The sequence below is a fragment of the Taudactylus pleione genome, unplaced genomic scaffold (genome assembly GCF_031769625.1).
Source record: "Taudactylus pleione unplaced genomic scaffold, aTauple2 ptg000100l, whole genome shotgun sequence".
Lineage (NCBI taxonomy): Eukaryota > Metazoa > Chordata > Amphibia > Anura > Myobatrachidae > Taudactylus > Taudactylus pleione.
The window spans coordinates 11,882,021-11,900,654 of NW_028284502.1; the positions used below are offsets into that span (position 1 = coordinate 11,882,021).

Below are 18,634 nucleotides of genomic sequence, written 5' to 3' on the forward strand. Positions count from 1 at the left end.
GTCAGCGTCTAGTCCATCAAAAGCACACAGAGGAAAGAATCGTCAGGCTCCTCATCAGGGGACCCCAAGTCAGTAATATTTTGGATTAATGTTACTTTGAGGAACTCCAAACTGAAAATTCAATATTGGGTGGAACTATTCTTTAAAACATCAAGTAAAAACACTTTTGCACATTAAATATACAACTGGGATATTAGACTGTAAGACACCCAGGAAGTTCTGTAACAAAAATAGCTTACGGTACTTATTAACCTATTCACATGCAAATACATATGTGCTGAACAGTTTGCATGGGACAATCCCAACTACTGTAATAAAAAGGATGTTACATGGAGAAAGGTTGGACTGATCAGGAGCACACTTTCATATGTCCTGAATATTTCCAACGGAAAAATTAGAGGTACGCGCACATATCTAGGTGTATACTTTCCATCACTGACATTTGTGCATTCCAGCATGGAATTAGAACAGAGGACGGGGTGTTTAGTTCAATTGAAACAACTAAAATCAACCAAGTGCAAGAGCAGTTTCTTGTCTTTTCTAAAAAGCACCTAAAGCTGAGGAATAACAGAGTCACCACAAACAGCTGTGGGCCTGAACCAGAGATGGACAATATTCCGATGTTCGCGCAGTTGGCCGTATTTTATGTACTGCGTATTGTGATGGTGATGAGAATTCGGACACAGAGTGACTGACAGCGTATATGAGAGATAACGGTCAGGTGGCTAGTCAAAGTGGGCGTCGCAAGCTTTTTGTGGGTGTGTCGTAGCCAGCGATTGCACCTTTGTACGCATCTTCGCTGGCTTCGGCGGCTTCCGATGGACATTCCTAGCAGCCATAGGGTTGCTCAGAAGTTGGATGGTGCGACTGATGGTGGGTCTTTGTACACAGGTGGCGGATTAGAGACGCAGCCGGTGGGCGTCTCTGTACAAATGACAGCGGCTGCAGCTTTTAGCTTAAATTCTCAGTACCGCTGCGTCCAAAAACCAGCTGCGACGGGATTAGCGCCCACCTTTGAATCAGGGCCTGCAAGTCAAGGTACGATGGCGCAGGCCATCTCACATTCATGCTTCTATATACAATGACATATTTTGTAGGGTTTAGCCGCCATTTAATAAAATAGACTATGGTTACACTAAAACAAACATCAGGCACACTATTACACAATGGTGAACAAATGGACAAAATTACATTGTCTAACACTGTACATCATATACAAATTCATATCATTATCATGCAACACGTTTCCCTGTGTAGGTTTGAAAGGCCTAAAATAATCTATAATTTACTTTTTTTCTGAAAATGATCTTTAATGGAAACTTTGCTAGATATAAAGTGGTACACAGCGATGGGTGGACGGACAGACAGACATTCAGGGGCTGGTGTCTCTGGCAGCAAGACCACCTTCAGCATGTTACTTTGTTCATGTGGATTGTAAGAACGGGCACTATGACATCACTGGAATCCCACCCGCTGAATGCAGAAGCGTACCGCGCATAGAGTCCAGCGCTCCTGCGCAAAACCTGATGGGGCATCTTCATATGGTGGGTAGGGGTGAGATCACACTTGGATTCAAGGAAATATTTTTATTAATGGTCTAAAAATCAGAAAATGGAAGAGCGACGATTATGTGATGATACAAAAATGAGAGCAGGATTGGTTAGGTCATTAATTGAATAGACTTCAAAGAGGTCATTAGGATGTTGAATGAAATTCTGCTCTTATGTCCCAGTAACAGCATGAAGAGGGCAGATAATCGGCAACATCCTGAGGCCACAACTAAGGCCAGACCTGTTAGTGGACTCATGATCAGCTAAATGGTAATGGATTGTGACAACAATTACACATAATCTCATCATTTTATTGGAGTGGGCTTGTCAAACTTCTCATTAAGATCCCAGTTCAGTCTATGTGCACACGGGAATCCATAACACGTTGCCATCATGTCCGTCAAGTCGTCTACGGAAGGGCTCTCTACGTTTGCTAAATTAGCGAGTGTGATCTGGGCTTTATACATGTACAGAAAGGTTCCATTCTGTTTAATTGTGCTCACTGCCTAACACAATACTAACACTTGTTAGGAGATTCCATCCATCATTCTTTCTAAAAAAAAAAAGGGACTACAAACCATTTTTTACAATATCTCCCACAGTGTGAGTTTGTACTGGCATTGAACCAAGTTTTTGCTGGGGTCTAAAGGGCACCTGCCCCTGGGTCTTCAGCATCCAGATTCATCCCTGGTTTAAAAGTGAGTTATGTATTTGTATAATGGTATTAAAATACCATATTCATACATTTTTGGTCAGTTGTTTAATATAGCCACTTTAACCTTTTTTTAAAAAAAATTAAAAATAAATATTGGGCACATTCTAATTCCAGCCATATTTTCAACAAGCAAGTAAAATTGGTTTCCAGTTTTTGGAACTTTTGTATCAACATTACAATAAAATTCTTAAAAACTAAATTCATATTGTTATAGTTGTAGAACAAATACATTTAAGTATGTCCAGAGTATAGAGTGTGAATGTGCATTACTTACAAAAAACAAAACACAAAACCTCTCATGATGCTCAATGTAAAACTCCCGGCTCTAGAAGAATTGTGACTGTTATTTACCAACACTGCTCAAAAAGATGCAAATCTGTAACTGGAAATTTGTCCTCATTGGAGGATATTAACGAAGCAGATGTTTTCAGTTCTTTTTAATAGTGTAATTTGTCTGTGTATGCGGTGACGTGCCTAGATTTCCTCCACAGCACATAGATTTAACGTACATCACATTGGCAACTGAGGGCAGGGATACGGCCAGTACGCATGTAAGGGGCCTAGACAGATTAGTATATATATATATTTTTTATTTTTTTTTATTGTATAAAAAACCTTGAAAAGTCTGGGGGGGATGTTGAGGGGGGAGAGTCTGGTTGTCCACAATACACGATATCTGTTCACTGTCTGACACATATCAGTCACGTCTTGAGTAATGTGGCGCGATTCAATAGGTTGCACTGAGCCGCATCATCAGGGGGGATGGTCCGGTGCCAAATGTATTCCTGTTCTCGATGGCACTGCGGAGCACCAGAGGGGTGAGCGGTAAAGCAGGAGATGTTAACGTTGACCTCTCTTATCATGAACTTTTGGAAATGTACTTTTTCCATGTTTGTGCTGACCTATTCTGCTGGTGTAAGACTAGCTATTGTCCCCAATGCTGGCGGGTCTTTTGTTTCTGCCCTTATTTATTATTTGTTTGTATTACAGAAATACATTGTTTGCTGAACCAATTCTTTTTATTATTTGTGTAGGGAATAATAGTGATTTTGGGGGCGGGGGGAGCCATACAGTTATGTGAGATGCAGGGAGACAAATTCCATTATTTGGTGCCGGGGGTTCTATTCTGTTCTGGAGTACAGGGGAGCATTGTAAAAGGGAGTGCGTTGGGGTAAAGGGCAGGGGGCCCTGCCTATTTTATTTGTACTGGGCCCCATAATTTCTGGTGGTGGCCCTGAATGACGGGGCCGAAGTTTGATGCAATGTGTTTGAGTAGCTGTGCAGAACATTTCCATCCTACAAAAGCATCTGACCTGGTAGAGAACCTGCACTATCGCTACTGAGTGTTTCTGCAGGAGCATGGAGTATTTATTTAGATGATAGGTGGAAATTAAAGTGCCATGCTTATAGAATACCCCGCTCGTTTCATTTGCCACTTGGGGAGGAAAAGCAGATTGAGTTTCAACTTTCCCAATTGAGGTGGTTTGCATTTTATATATATACAGCACCTGCACAGGCAGGTTACAGGGTGACCCTACTAATGACCGCGTCTTTGGGGCAGGGTTGGGGTGCATGGCAGAGAAGGTATAGGAGAGAGGCTTACAGAAGTACTTAATCTCGGCTGCAGATAATACAAGTAAATCTTTTCTTCACAACTATCCCTACTGAGGTCTATTTAAGTACTTCCCACTTTGGGACAGGCAACAAATGTAATTGCTTTGTTGCCTGCGGGTGTTCATTTCACAAAAGCAGCTTTTGTGGCTAAACCACAGGTGTTACCTTTCTTGATTAAAATGAAATATGATGAAAGAAGACACTGGTAAACGACATCTACAGGCTTGTAATGAATTGTACTTATTTGATTGGGTTCTCAGCAGGTTGTTTATAAAGTCACATGACTGATCCATGGCCATTGTACATTATCAATGTACAAAGAGGCAACGTACAAACTTCGATGTCTGTGTCCACCTCTCGGGGGTTCACGCAGGGCAGAGGATCTAATTACGCCAGCTGTGTGTCTGCTGGATACCGCAAAGAAAATGTAGATATTACAAATTAACTTTCAGTAGCTACACTTGTAAATGAAGAAAACTTTTTTTTAAATAATCTGGCTCTATTGAGACAAAAATATTTCCAAATTGTTTAAAGATCGGAGTCCCGCGCTTTGGGATCTACTTGATCTCATTGAGTGTGGTGGCTCAGTAGATGATTACTTGTGCCGTAGGGTAAACAAAGCAAGATGGTATAGCTTACAGATGCATAAAGCATACGACAGATTAATATGGGCATACAATACAGTTTATGTAAAGGGACAGTTGTGAAGGGTGAATATAGGAGAATGAACATGCATATAAAATAGTGATCATCGTCAATGGAAATACTATTGGATAAGGGGATAAAAAAAATATGAGGTTAAGCCAAGCTGGGGGCAATTTTGCACAAAAATCTCACGTCCCTGTTGGTTACTAGCAACCAATAGGGACACAAGGTTTTGGTACAAAATAACAAAAAAATTCCAAAATTGGAATTAACCTAATTTTTTTATTCAACTGTTTTTTCTGAACGAGTAAATGCACTTTAACGACAAAATGCCTTTAGATACCCATCCGATTTGCTTGTATTTATTTATTCATTTGCAGGTTTAGCTTTATTTAGAAGTTTATTTATATTATTATTCTGAATTCATACATACTTACATTGTCCTTATTCACCCCTCAGTTTCTATAAAATGTCACACTTAACCATTTCAAAACGTGTAATTTTATTTATTTAAAATCTTTTATTCTATTTTTTTTTTTTATTTCACCTTTCTTCTAATTTATTATTTTTTTTAAATGTTATTATCGTGAATATTTGACCTTTGTTTTGCAATGTTAGCTTATATTTACTTAGGCATTATTTAGGCCTGCGTGCTTTTTTTCAAGCTGGCATGTTGATTATGCTGTATGGCAGCCATTTTGTGGGCAAAAGTAATATTTCCCCAATGAATTCACAGAAAACGTACCGGCATCACTGACGCATGAAGCACATTGCGCCTGATGTCATCAGATACTAGCGACTACGCAGACTACAGTGAATATTGGGTCAGTAGAGAAGATGGCTGCTTCCAAAGTGAGTAGCTGGGCACACAGGCACTGTTAAGAAAAAAATCCCTATTACAAAAGCCGATATCTATTTTAGGAATGGTCTCAAAGCTAAAAAACGTTGGTGTAGGAAGGTCTCCAATGGCTGTTGTGATAGAAAACCATTAGTTCCAGATTGTCAGGTCCAAACAATGAGCTTTCACGTTTCTGTGGACTTTGCTCCTATATTAGCTGCAACAACAACGGTCCGTTCTGAAGTGTACAGTATAAATGAGGCATTTATCTTCAGAATCATGTGATCTCCAGATCTGAACCACGCGATGAACAGATCACAGCTCCGAGGTAACCTTCACTTAGCAGCGAAGAGTAAACAGATTTGCTACCCACACTAGACAACGCGGCTATTGATTGCTCAGGAAGCGTTGCTGAGAAATGCAGACTTATTGCCGTTCTTTATCACCTGCAAGTGGACAAAAAGTTCCTTATCTACAGCCCACAGCTGTATTAAGGGACATTAGTAAATACTTCTCCTTAAGTATAAGATATAAGGCTATAGTAGGTAATAACATGGAACCTGCATCCATAATAAAAGGATATATTTAATTTTAATCTGGAAGTCCCTTCTATAGTTATATAGTCTATTTGTTATATATTGCACAGGACTACTCTGTAAACCTCCCCCAATCATTGTTTATTGTGAATATAAATCTAATGAGCCTTTTTTGTAAATCCCTTTTCTTAAACGTGACTTATGTTGGGCCTGGCGGTCAGGATTTCTGGCAGGACAACCGTTGTACTACATGATTCCGCTGCTCCTCTTACTACCAAATGTTTCTGCAGGCAGCAGATAGTCAGTGGATAATAAGCAGCCTGTCTAGTAGATCCCCTTGGCTCATCCTCTGGGATGGGTACGGGATGCCAGTGCTCAATGTACCCAACGCTAACCCTCCCCCAACCCTGCTACTTACCTTCGGGATTCCGGCGCCAGGATTCTCTCAAGTGTCAGGATTCCAGCACCGGAACTCTAAGCGCCGGAACCCCCGTGGTCGGGATATTGACCACATCCCCTTCCTCCACTTTGCATGACATTGGGGGACTTGCAAAATGTCCTAAGGGCTACCTCGGAAAATAAACTTTTAGGCCTCTGCATTTGCTCAAAGAATAATTCTGCCGAAAACGGAGTTTTGGATGGAATGTCGATAACAGTTTTAATATACCAGATAATCTGTTAAATTCTATCAAACAATTTGCATTTGGCTTTATCATAGGTCACAGGGCAAGACATAGGTCAATGTTATCAAATAGCAAACATGGACAAACTAGATAAAGACAGTATGCAACACACATACGTACACACACACCTATTAAAGAGCATTAAAACTACAGTAATACAATCACAGGTAGAAAGAAATTCATATATTTATAATAAATACTAAACATCTCCAAATTCACTGCATCAGTTAAGGCAATGGTAAAAAGAAATAAACCAATAGCACTGTGTGTGATTCACACAAAGATGCCACCTAAGTCGCCCTGCAATGTCTGGAGTTTATTTAAATGTATACAAGTACGACAATAGCCATTATGGAATTGTATAGTAGTGTTCTCTATGTCTCTCTGCCTTCCAATACTTGTGACATTGGCTTGTCAATCTGTACAATGCCGAATCCTCCTGAAATGAGCCATCACAACACTCACAATACAGACTGCCAAACACCCTGTCGAATGGCCAATCAAAATCTTCTGACTGAATTGGGAAATAAAAACACGCACAGCCACACGGCCCTACTAATGCCCGTACAAACTAATCAGCCATCATAGTTTACCCACAATATGCTTTAAAAACCTAAATAAACACTTTAATAAAAGAGTGAACTGGATTTACGCGGAATAAAGGGTGAAGCCAGATAACGGGTGACACTTACATAAGCGTGTCTCTTGATGAGGTCAGATGGAGCGCTGGTGCAGACTTTGTCACCTTCCAATCCAATTACCCTCTTGCAGATGTTAACGTTGGGTTTGTTTGGACTTTTTGCAATTATAACATCGCCCCTAGATTGACAAAAGCAAAATTAGAATGCTAGGCAAGCCAAAAACTGCAATATGGACGTCAACACAAAACCACCAGATATACCTCTAAACTGAAGCGAGCTTATAATGTATGTGCAAGAAATAAATACATATGAATATAGTTTAAATATAAGATCTTGCACCTGGCCTCCTGATTGAGTGCCAAAGCTTGAACAAGTCCTGCAATGCTTCAGTGAAGCAGTACGCAAAGGAGGCCAAGCCAACGGTAGCTATGTCAGCTCAGCTGGGACTGAGCTCCCCCATACTTCTAGCTGGGGAAAGAGGATGCCAGCTGCCTGCGACAGACGAAGATTACAGAAGGGGGGGGGGAATAAAAGGAACTGGTTTGCAGACGTGGGGGCAGAAATGGTGCAAATGGGCTTCTAGTTCCCTTAGCAAAAACTACAAACTTAAAATTACTAATAGTCATCAGGGATCAGATTAAGTGGCCAGATCAGGTAGGTGTGTGTGTGTGTGTGTGTGTGTGTGTGTGTGTGTGTGTGTGTGTGTGTGTGTGTGTGTGTGTGTGTGTGTGTGTGTGTGTGTGTGTGTGTGTGTGTGTGTGTGTGTGTGTGTGTGTGTGTGTGTGTGTGTGGACTGTCCGTATAATATAGGTGTCATAGTAGCAGGAATGAATAGATACCTTATCCTGGAGCTTTAAGCAGCATTTTATTTTTTATTACTTCCACTTTTAATCATTTAGCAGCATGCAGGCAGTAAAACGCCAATACTTATATTAAACTGCACATTTTCTGCAGCGCAGTGTTAACAGGGATGCAATCGGGAAGCTGGCTGACGTAAGCCCGACAGCCGGCTTCCCGACTGCATTATCTCAGCAAGGGTTAAATGACAGGCGTCTAAATGTAGACGCCTGTCATTTTTCCGACGCCGGGAGACCGGCGCCCGGCATCCCGATCGAAGGAATGCCGGGTGCCAGCAGCGGACAGCCGTGGGGGGGAAGGGTTAAGTTTAGGGCTCCCGGGGGGGACTTAGAGTTAGGCACCCCCCCTGGGAGGGTTAGGGGGAGAGAGGGTTAGGGTTAGGCACCCCTGGGGGAGGTTAGGGTTAAGCACCCCCCCGGGGGACTTCGGTTTAGGCAGCAGGGGGGGGGGGGGTTAGGTTTAGGCACTTACAGGGGGATTAGGGTTAGGCACCCCTAAGGAGGGTTAGGTTAGTAGATACTTACCTTAAGACGATTGGGATTTCCAGCGCTGTCGGGCTTCCGCTGCTGGGCTCTGCTGTTTTGTCGGGCTGCCCGTGCCGGATTCGAACTCCCGGCCATGCGGCCGCCGGGAAATCATACCGATTCCGTGTTAACAGTGGGAAGGTAGCAACGTTATATAAATCTGTGGCCTTAATGATGATCAATTTATGCAGCACCAATGGGTGTATGAAAAGTCGACATGTTGACAGGTTTTGAATGTCAACAGGGAAAATGTTCATAATGTCGACCTAACATCCATGTCAACATTCTGTACGGTCACTGTTCTACGAGGACATAGCCTGCTGCTTCCCGTACTACTCCGGGCTGCAGGGGAAAGGCTAGTAGCACCACATCCACAACAACCTCACCCAGAAGCAGTGCTTCACCAGTGCGCCAAGGACCCCTCTCCTCATCCTCCAGACCCTCCACCCCATCTATCCAATCATAAGCCCAGCCAGAACCCCACAGCGACATGTCCGCATCACCCTAGCAGGATATCAGGTGGTACACAGTGCAATTCAATTCTGGTATTGAGATTTATTTTTTTTTTTCAATCCCGAATCCAAAGACCAGGAAAATGGGGCGAGATTGACTTCCCTGACGGATAGGCAGAGTTCCCTACCTGGCAAACTTAAGTGGTGCCTGGGAGGAGTTCGTAAGTTACCATAATCTAACCACTGGCAGTAGGCCCACTTATGTCCTCTTCCTTGGAGAGGTTTCAGACTTTCATCAACATATGGGCAAGGCTGGAGATACTGTATGCTTAGTCCAACAGAAGATCCTGCCTGTTACCTGTCTTGGTAAACTCACCACCCCCCTCCACTGACATTTTAAGGTGCCTCCAGAAGCAAATAGCTGCAATATAGTAGCCACTAGCCTTGGGGGTACAGGTACCGTGGTCAAATATTTTGCCCTGGTGGTTTTGCAGCTTTAAAATGGTCAGGGAATTCACAAGTCACCAGGATGCAGAGAAGAACAGGACACTCCAGTCCTTAGCAGGAAAAGGGGCAGAACACAAATAGACAACCTGTGCCTCTCAGGGGTCAAATCAATTAGATGTGATGTCCTCTGCATGGTGGGAACCCTATATCGCTGATATAGCTATGTGGTGGCTGCCATTGGTGGCAAATATGTGCGCAGCCGAGCATCGCCGCTGCACATCAAGCCTAATTGAATTGATCGCTAAAGCTCTTGTGGAACTACAAGTCCTATTCCCGTGGGCTAGTAGACGTAGGTTGCCCCAGAGACAGTCAAAAAAGTGTTATACACAAGCTAAGCTGCAGAGAAAGCTACCCATCTTACCTAATACACAATGGGGTTATACACTGCACAAAAACGTCAGACACTTACTTGTGAATTGAATAAAGGTGTCGACTTAAGTTTTCACAAACTAGAACATCATAGTTCTTTATGGTCGGTTCCATTGAGGGTCCAGAACACTAGAGGAGAAAATACACAGAAGAACATGGATAGTAACTATTAGAAGAACACCTGGCATACAGAATTCATATACAAAATACAGGATACGTAGTAATGTACAGAACATAAGCTTTCCAGAGTAAAACAGGTTATTTTACTGTAACGTTTCAAACCATAATAATGGGTGATACTTACAATCACTATTTCTCCAATGTATTCAAAAGTACAGTGAGCTATACAGCCATATTGGATGGCGTATCCCAGGAAGCCCAGGGTCTTCCCCACAACTCTTCTGAGCATTCTAGCAGCGTCCTATGAAAGGAACAGTTACTCTGCAGAAAAGAAAAATGTATATTTATATACACACACACACAAAAAAAATGGTACAAAACATAATAATAAAACAGACATGTTTCATTCAAATTAACTTTTTCATAAGCAAAAAAAAAATAAAACAAACAGTGTACAGAAATAGTAATACAATATTCAACATGCGACCCTCCAGCTGCTGTGGAACCACACATCCCAGCATGCCCTGCCCCAGTTTTACTATTAGGGCATGCTAAATCTGTAGCAGGGCATGCTGGGATATGTATTCCCACGCCAGCTGGAGGGCCGTATGTTGAATACCCCGGTGTACAATTGATGCACAGATTCAAGTCAGTGACTTCTAGCATATAACAGACTTTCACAGAAACACGGAAACCTCAGTGTCAAAAGCACTCGCATACATAAAAAAAGGGGTAGATTTATTAAAAAGTCTAAAAAGTTGAGGTGCAGCTTATAGCAATCAAACAGATGACATCATTAGAGTGTACTAGATAGAGGATAGCTAGAAGCTGATTGGTCAACACCTCCATTGTTTCCTTTTAGAAGTTTTAGTAAACCTACCCCAAGCATTTTGTTTTATTCAATCTCTCCAAAAACACCCCCTTCCGACCAAAAAGGAGCTTTCAAATATTCTTAAAAATATTGTCATTTTAATAATAATAAGTTTGAACATAAAACCTTAGCTCACGGCTGAACAAGTGCTAGGAGCCAGGTAGCCAACGAAGCTCCGAATAACAGCGAACGCCAAACTTTTGGGACTCGTTTTTCATTCAGCAGAGGCCCTTATTGAACAGAAATGCTACAGTGTAATTTAGAAAAAAAAAAAAAAAAAAAAAGGAAACTATAATAAATCACACATTGAACTTAAATATCTTTAAACAGCCATTTAAAACATGCTTCACAATACCAGCTGAAAATAGCAGCATTCCAAAAGTCAAATGCATCCTGTATACACCAGAAGCTAATAGCATGCATAAGGTTAGTCCAATAAGACAATTTACAACCTGTGTCTAGCAGCGTGCAGCGGTATTCTAGCATCCCTGGTCTAGGGCCCAGACATGGACCATATTCTCCTATGAATACATTTGATTTTTGTTATGTTTATGAAATTAATCACAGCACGCAGGGCAGAGATCGCTCCGAGCCTCATGACTGACATCCGAGAGATGGGAACGGATTAAGTTTGCAGTTACTGCCAGTTAAAACGCCAGGTGGCTTCTCTCCTGCACTGAAGGTGTTACCGATAATCCCATTACACTGGTACTAAATCTAGCAGTCATCAAAATTATCACCGACGTTCCTTTTCATCCCATCCTTTCCAAATGACTGGACCGGGCTTCACCTGAAAGAAGTAGAATCCACATGCAGCTGCTGTTATTGCAGCCAGCCGGCTTCCTGAGAATGCCAATCGCCTTCCAATTTCGCCGTGCTGGTGGGCTCTCTATTCCCTGCCCAATAATACATCTGTTAAGAAATCCTACAGCTACAAATCAAGTTTAATCCTACCAGGGACCTCATGTAGGTCTCCTCTTCCAAAAAGGCAGCAGGCTTTGCCTGCCTATCTCTGACACTGTCTGGGGAATACCCTTTCAAATCCCAGACCTACTTAGAAGAATAAGACAAGGATCACAAAACATGACCTCTAAAACCTTGATATAACTATATTCTGACCCGGAGGCATTCATTCTAGGTGAAGATTAGAACTTTGCATAATAAGATTACACAGCAAGTGAATGATATCAAGGGAATATCCATATGCAGTCTTCTGTTTTACTTCTGCCGGCTGCTTGCTCTGCACATTATGCAATGTAGACACAACGGAGCCTGCCCTTTCCTAGCAGAAATAAAATAGATTCACATAAATTAGTCCTTTGCTTTATAAAGCCCCTATTACATCTCTCGGTGACAGCTCCTCGGAGAATTCTGTTCCTGCTCTTCGCAGTATTTACTCCGAGCAGTTGTCCAAATAAGAGACAGAGAAAATTAAATCAAGACTATTAAAACAGAAAGAGAGAAAAAAAAGGAGAGAATACATTGTCGTAATCTCAGATTACACCGGTGGACATAATAAAATTGAGAAATCAATGCAAGGATTTAACTTCAGCGCACAGTCAATGACACTGTGGGAAACTTGCTGCAGGTTGACAGTACACAATGTCCGTTCAATAAAAAGAGTTCATAAATAAGTCTTGTATCTTGTCGCATGTTCCTGGTCTGCAGATGGTTACAATTCGATGTCAATAAACAAACACCAATTTATATTTCATGGCTAATTGAATTGTCTTCCTTATTCGTGCAAAGCTATTAACTCAAGACATAGGCTTATTTTACAATGCAACATCCTCATACTCATATAGGGGGCAATTCAATGCAGCAGGAGTTGAACAGCGCCGGGAAGTTGGTCCTGGAGCTAGTCAATTCAGCGCGTTGTTAGGTCGTCTAAATGATCCTGAGGATGCGAGGAGAAATACGACTAAAGTGCCGGCCACGAGGCTGTTTTCCGGCTTAGCGCTGCCGGCATGTTAGCCGGAGAATGCTGGTTCGCACGACTAAACACCCAACTTAAGTCATGAGAACCGGCATTCTCTGTCTAAGTGTCGGCCTAAACAATGCACTGATTTGAATAGCTCCGGGGCCAAATCCCTCGCACTATTCAACTGCCGCTGAATTGAATTTGCCCCCAGTGTTAGGGTGGCCATCGATGGGGTGGCCATCGATGGTAACCATCAATGGACCCATCGGTAATTATCATCGATGGCACAAATTCCATCTATGGTTTGCACTCCCTCGAAGGCCACTGCTGCTGGGAACACTGGGCCTAATTCAGACTCGCTCGCGAGTGCTGAGCGCTCGCAAGCGGGTCGATGGTGCCCAAGTGCGCATGCGCAAGATGGAGGCGGCTCCATCGCGCGCATGCGCGAGACCCGAATAACGACGGCTAAGCCGTCGTTATGGGTCTCGCACCAAAGGGGGCTTGCTGTCGATGGTGTTTGAACGATCGGCGATCTGCTCATGCGTCAAGTTTCAGTTTCGTTGTTGCTAGCAGAAATGATTGAAAGGCAGGGACCGTTTGTGGGCGGTAACGGGGAGGTGGCGAATTAAACGCAGAGATTTCACAACTTTTTTTTTGGAGGGGATGTCACTGCGAGTGACTGTGATCCAGTACGCAGTGAAAATGGCTCTCAGTTTCCGCTGCCATTTTGTGCAACCACAGGGTTACTCCGAAGTCAGATAATCAACTGATATGCGACTTTGGGTCTGATTCAGAGCCGCTCGTAAGCGGCCGCTCGTTCGCTCCAAGCGATGTTTGCCCAACTGCGCATGCGTACGGATCGTTATACGCATGCGCGAACCAGTCAGTGTGGCCGAAATTCGTTTGTTCGCTAAACAGCGAATGCCTGCTATTTTGAGTGACAGGAGGAGGCGTACGTGGGTGGTAACAGGGGAAGGTGCTTGAAAACGGGGAGTGGAGATCCGAACGCAGGCGTGCTTAAAGGTCAAAACGGGCGTTTTAAGGGTGTGCATAATTAATACAGGAGCGTCATTGACCACGTCACTGGGTTATTTTATAGCCAGAACTGCTCGCAAGATTGTGGTAGCAAAAACCAACTACAAGAATAGCGAGCAGTTCATAATCTGGTCGATGTACTCGATTAATCTAATAAATAGCGGACATGACGTAGGATGCGAGCGGCCAGGGGGCGTATTTTTCCAAAAAATTACCGCAAGTTTTGTTCGCTCATTCAGACCTAGAGGCGTGAACAGACCGCAAAGAGCGAACGGTTCATTTGAATAGCCACCCCTATTTTCTGGACGAGCGAGCGCTAATTGCGTCCGGCTCTGAATCAGGCCCTTTGTTCGCAGTCACTTGGATTTGTGAAGAATATGATAGGCGGTTCAATACAATATCAGTCACTGCGTAAAAAAATTTGTAGCGGCATTAGCGTCCCAATGAATCAATATGTGGCCTGTCTAGTGATAGAGAGAGATATATATATATATATATATATATATATATATATATATATATATATGAGGAACAGCGGCACTCATGGGTCTTCCCGGAACACAGTAGTGTGGTGGATTCAACGTTTCAGTCGGTGAAGACTATTATCAATATATATATTTTATTTCTGGTAAGAAAACATTATATTACGCTTTTAATTAGCTATAGCATTTTTTGGGGGGGCTTCTGCTAGAATAGAGGAATTCCCCTCCTACTTTATGGATCATCAAGTGGGACGTTCACAGTGCCAGCTCTATAAACCAAGCAACCTATATTTTACTGACCTGGTCACCATACAAAGACAAAGTTAATGGAGACGATGGATAGTCTCCTCCAGCCTGTCAAATATTTTACTAAATGTGGTATTACCAGTAGCAGGAGTACTAGTGCAGCCTTCAGAAGATTAATTGTAACAACTTAAGTAAAAAGTAACCTACAAGTGTCTAATACACTGCCAGCAATATCAAACATGACTCAGTATTATCATTTATAGTCAACACAGCGGAAGTCGCAGCTCCAAACAGAAGCCAAGGTTTGATAAATAGCCAAGACTAAACACAGTAATAGAGACAGACACTTGCCGTCTGTGAAATGGGCTCAGCAGATGAAGGTGTTGTTCTATAACCTTGACCTGCAAACTTTTAGTTAAAGAAAGATAGAGGGACAGGGAGTAGAAAATGGGTTTCAGATGGGGCAGTGACCTAGATTAATGATAATGCCGTCTCTTAAATATCATCTTACCTCCTCCTTAACAGTGTTCATCACTGTAAGGGACCTAAGGTTTCAAGATCAGTAACCTTAATTTTCTTACAAGAGACAACAGACCTTCAAACAGGTGCTGTGGGAAGTAAATCTAGCAATGCTTACCTTTCATCTCCCGTAGTACAAACGCGAGGCTGTGTTCTGTCCACCTGACTGCTTTCCTGTATTTATAACCATTCCTTGTGCCGACCCAAAGTATTTGTATGCTTTAAAAAGAATCAAAAACAGAGCGAGATCTGATAAGTACATTGTTAACAAACAAAATGATATAAAAACGTATAAATTGGAGGATTTCCAGAAAACAAAACTCTCAAAATATTCTTTGTATTGTACAGTAAGAGGGTGTATTACTTGTTATAATACACAGGTTGTAAAGCTGCATTCCCAAGTGGGGTAATAAATAAATAACTATCTTATATTTGACTACTCTCCCAGATGGTGCGGGAGACTCCAGATTTTTTGGGTAGTCCCCTACACCTCTGGAAGAGTGGGTGGATCTCACGCATCCTGCCCACTACCTAGAGATGTGGAGACAATACTGGGACTTGCGGGTCCGAAAAGAGAGCGATTTGCCTCATTTTAGCCCCACGGACTCCTGATTCAGAGCATTTTGCCACAACGGGGGTGGGTCCCTAATGATGCAAAGACCCAGGCCCCAAAATGGTCAACTGCATCGCCTTTCCAGGCTTCTCCCGCAGAGGAACAACTAAAGGTCAGCAAGTATATACTATCTCCACAAACATTCTCTTCACTGGGGCCTAGAGAACGCAATTTCTACAGGACTCTGTTGTTCATCTGACAAACACCGGGACCATGTGACAACGCGTACAGGGATTTGACTACGTGGATCAATGTATGGCCGGAAGCACGGAGCTTGTAGTTTCTTTTGGGTCCTCTTGCTCCTGCCCAAGCGGATATTGTACTATGGTGCATGATAATAACTCCACAGTGTAGACTGTATGTAATTCAAGTATGTAACATTGAGATAAAGGGCCAGATCCAATTAGCCGCGAAAAGCAGAGATTGTCGAAAAGCGCCATGTTTTCGCCTCATTCGCCTGTTTTGAAGCGAAGTTTTCGCATACTTTCACTATGCGCGTCCCTGCTTTTCACCCTATTCAATTGTAAAACAGGCGAAAACGCTTATGTGCGAATGCAGCAAATAGCTAAAAAGACAGCTTTTTTGGGGGAAATCAGTCTGTACCTCCTAAAAAACGGACACGGGGAATCAATACAGAAGTGTATTAATAACCCTAATAAAATTAGGGTAAATAAATTGAGTCAAGGGGCTGTTATATGAATATTTGCATAAGTGTGGAAAAATTATGGAAAAATAATTGCTGTACTTAAATTGGGGGTACATTAAAAATGGGTGCTAGTATATTTGTGTGTCTATAAAGTGCAATCCTAAAAACATCTGCCCCATCCTTACAGCCCCCCAAAATACCTGACCCAGTACTTTAGTCCCATTTTCCAACATTTTCGCCCCAAAAATGACATGTCTTCTTTGGGTGAATTAAGATAATTTTTTACCTTTTTCTGCCTAAATAGTAATTAGGAGGGGGGGTGTCCAAAGGATTCTGAAATTAGTTATGGATTTTGCACTTCTTTTCTCCTGCCTTTGGGTGGAGAAACTTTTTTGCCATTTTATTGCCTATGGAGTTTTCGCCTAGTCCTGGAATTGAATAGGGTGATACTTCAGAAACTGGCGAAAAACTGCCAATCGCGGCTTTTTGCCTAATTGAATACAGGTCAAAGTGTGAACCCCAGCAACAGTATCCTACAAAATGCATTTTACCTTGCACATTTATAGCGGCGCACATGAAAATGCACAATGTTAGGCTTAGTGTGACTAAGGACTCACTGTGGTGAGGTGCTGGGACCAGAACTAGAATGGGCATGGACTCACGGAAAGAGGGCGTCGATGCAACTGCAACGGGCAGGCAGTTGCATCACACAAATGAAGCATTGTGTATACCTTGTGTAGTGTTGTGTATGCAGTGTTGTATGTGTTAGTTCATCAGCACAGACGGTGTAATGGTTAGCATTACTGCCTCACAGCACTGAGGTCGTGGGTTCGATACCCACTACGGCCCTAACTGTGTGGAGTTTGTATATTCTCCCTGTGCTTGCGTGGGTTTCCTCCGGATGCTCCGGTTTCCTCCCACACTCCAAAAATATACTGGTAGGTTAATTGACTCCTAACAAAATTACCCCTAGTGTGTATGTGTGTGAGCATGTGGTAGGGAATATAGATTGTAAGCTCCATTGGGGCAGGGATGGATGTGAATGGTAAGATATTCTCTGTACAGCGCTGCGGAATATGTGTGCGCTATATAAATAACTGATACTAATAATAAATAATCTGTTCTTTTGGGACAGGAGAGGCTGGCGGTGGTCCTGCACCTTGAAAAGCAGATTCCTTAAATGATCAGTGCCATTCTTGTTCTGGAGGAGGAGCTAACAGGGTGGATGGCCCACCCACTACAGCGACCCTGGGAGTGTGCTGCTCTCAGATGGAAAGTGAAATAGGAGGTGGAGCAGGCTGATCTGCAGGTAATAATGAACAAGGATCTATGTAAAATCTGGCCTTGGATACATATAACCAATCTGCTAACAGATCAGACCATGTGGAAGACTTTATAGAAAGGACAGATTGCATCTATGACCAACAGAACAGAGAATGTTATTAGCTTTGTACATTAACACAGATAACATAAGATGAGGGGCGGATCAGTTGCCGTGCTCGTTAAGCAGTGATGTACAGATAGTGCTTTTGGGCAAACCAAAAAATCCTATGTTATCATAAATAAATATAATTATATATCACAGATGACTCCTACACTCAGTGACAAATTATTGTCAATGATTTAAATTACGACTATATGTCGCTCAAGGTTGAGATTAGCCCAACGCCAGCCCGCCCCTTCAACAGTCGTGCCTGCCTGATTAAGCGGAGGTCTGACTGTCAGTGCTGTGGTCACGAGGTGACAGTGAGTGACACTGGAGTCTGTTTACTAAGCCTTGGATGGAGATAAAGTCCCAGCCAATTAGCTCCTGTCATTTTTTCAAACACAGTCTGTGGCAAGGCAGTTAGGATCTGGCACCTTACCTCCATCCAAAGCTTAGTAAATAGACGTCATAGTCATTGTGTCACGCTGTTTGGGCAGCCTGGGACTGTCACTGGCGCTGCTCTCAGTGCTCTGTGACTTGTTAGAGGAGGACTGGGTCACTCTGGGAGTTACAAGTCGCCGGTGCTGTTCAGCTGGAGTGGACTCTGGGGGAATTTAATGTTTTTTCATAGTGTGATAGAGCACTATGAAAGTTTTATTTTTTTGTGTGGGCCTGTGCTGGGCCATGAATGTTATTTTATTCCTGTGGTGTGCTGGGGCCTGGCCGGGGGCCATGAAAGTTTAATTTTTTTCCTGTGGGGCTGCTACTGGGCCATGAATGTTATTTTATTCTGTTGATACTTGAATAAATTAATTAAGTTAGC

At 42.7% G+C, this 18,634-nt stretch overlaps 1 protein-coding gene across 6 annotated transcripts in view; it reads right to left on the minus strand.

Annotated features, from left to right (window-relative positions):
- IMMP1L (inner mitochondrial membrane peptidase subunit 1) overlaps positions 1-18,634 on the minus strand; it is a 41,831-nt gene that overhangs the window by 4,224 nt on the left and 18,973 nt on the right. For 3 of the 6 annotated variants that reach the window (XM_088470423.1, XM_088470422.1, XM_088470425.1), the window contains exons 2-6: positions 15,245-15,345; positions 11,050-11,170; positions 10,237-10,373; positions 9,973-10,061; positions 7,274-7,400 (exon numbers count right to left, since the gene is read on the minus strand). In XM_088470423.1, coding sequence (XP_088326549.1) covers positions 7,274-7,400; positions 9,973-10,061; positions 10,237-10,341 — 321 coding nt within the window. In that variant the 5' untranslated portion in view covers positions 10,342-10,373; positions 11,050-11,170; positions 15,245-15,345. The remainder of the gene's footprint in view (positions 1-7,273; positions 7,401-9,972; positions 10,062-10,236; positions 10,374-11,049; positions 11,171-15,244; positions 15,346-18,634) is intronic. The other 3 variants (XM_088470426.1, XM_088470424.1, XM_088470427.1) reach the window with 3 other exon arrangements.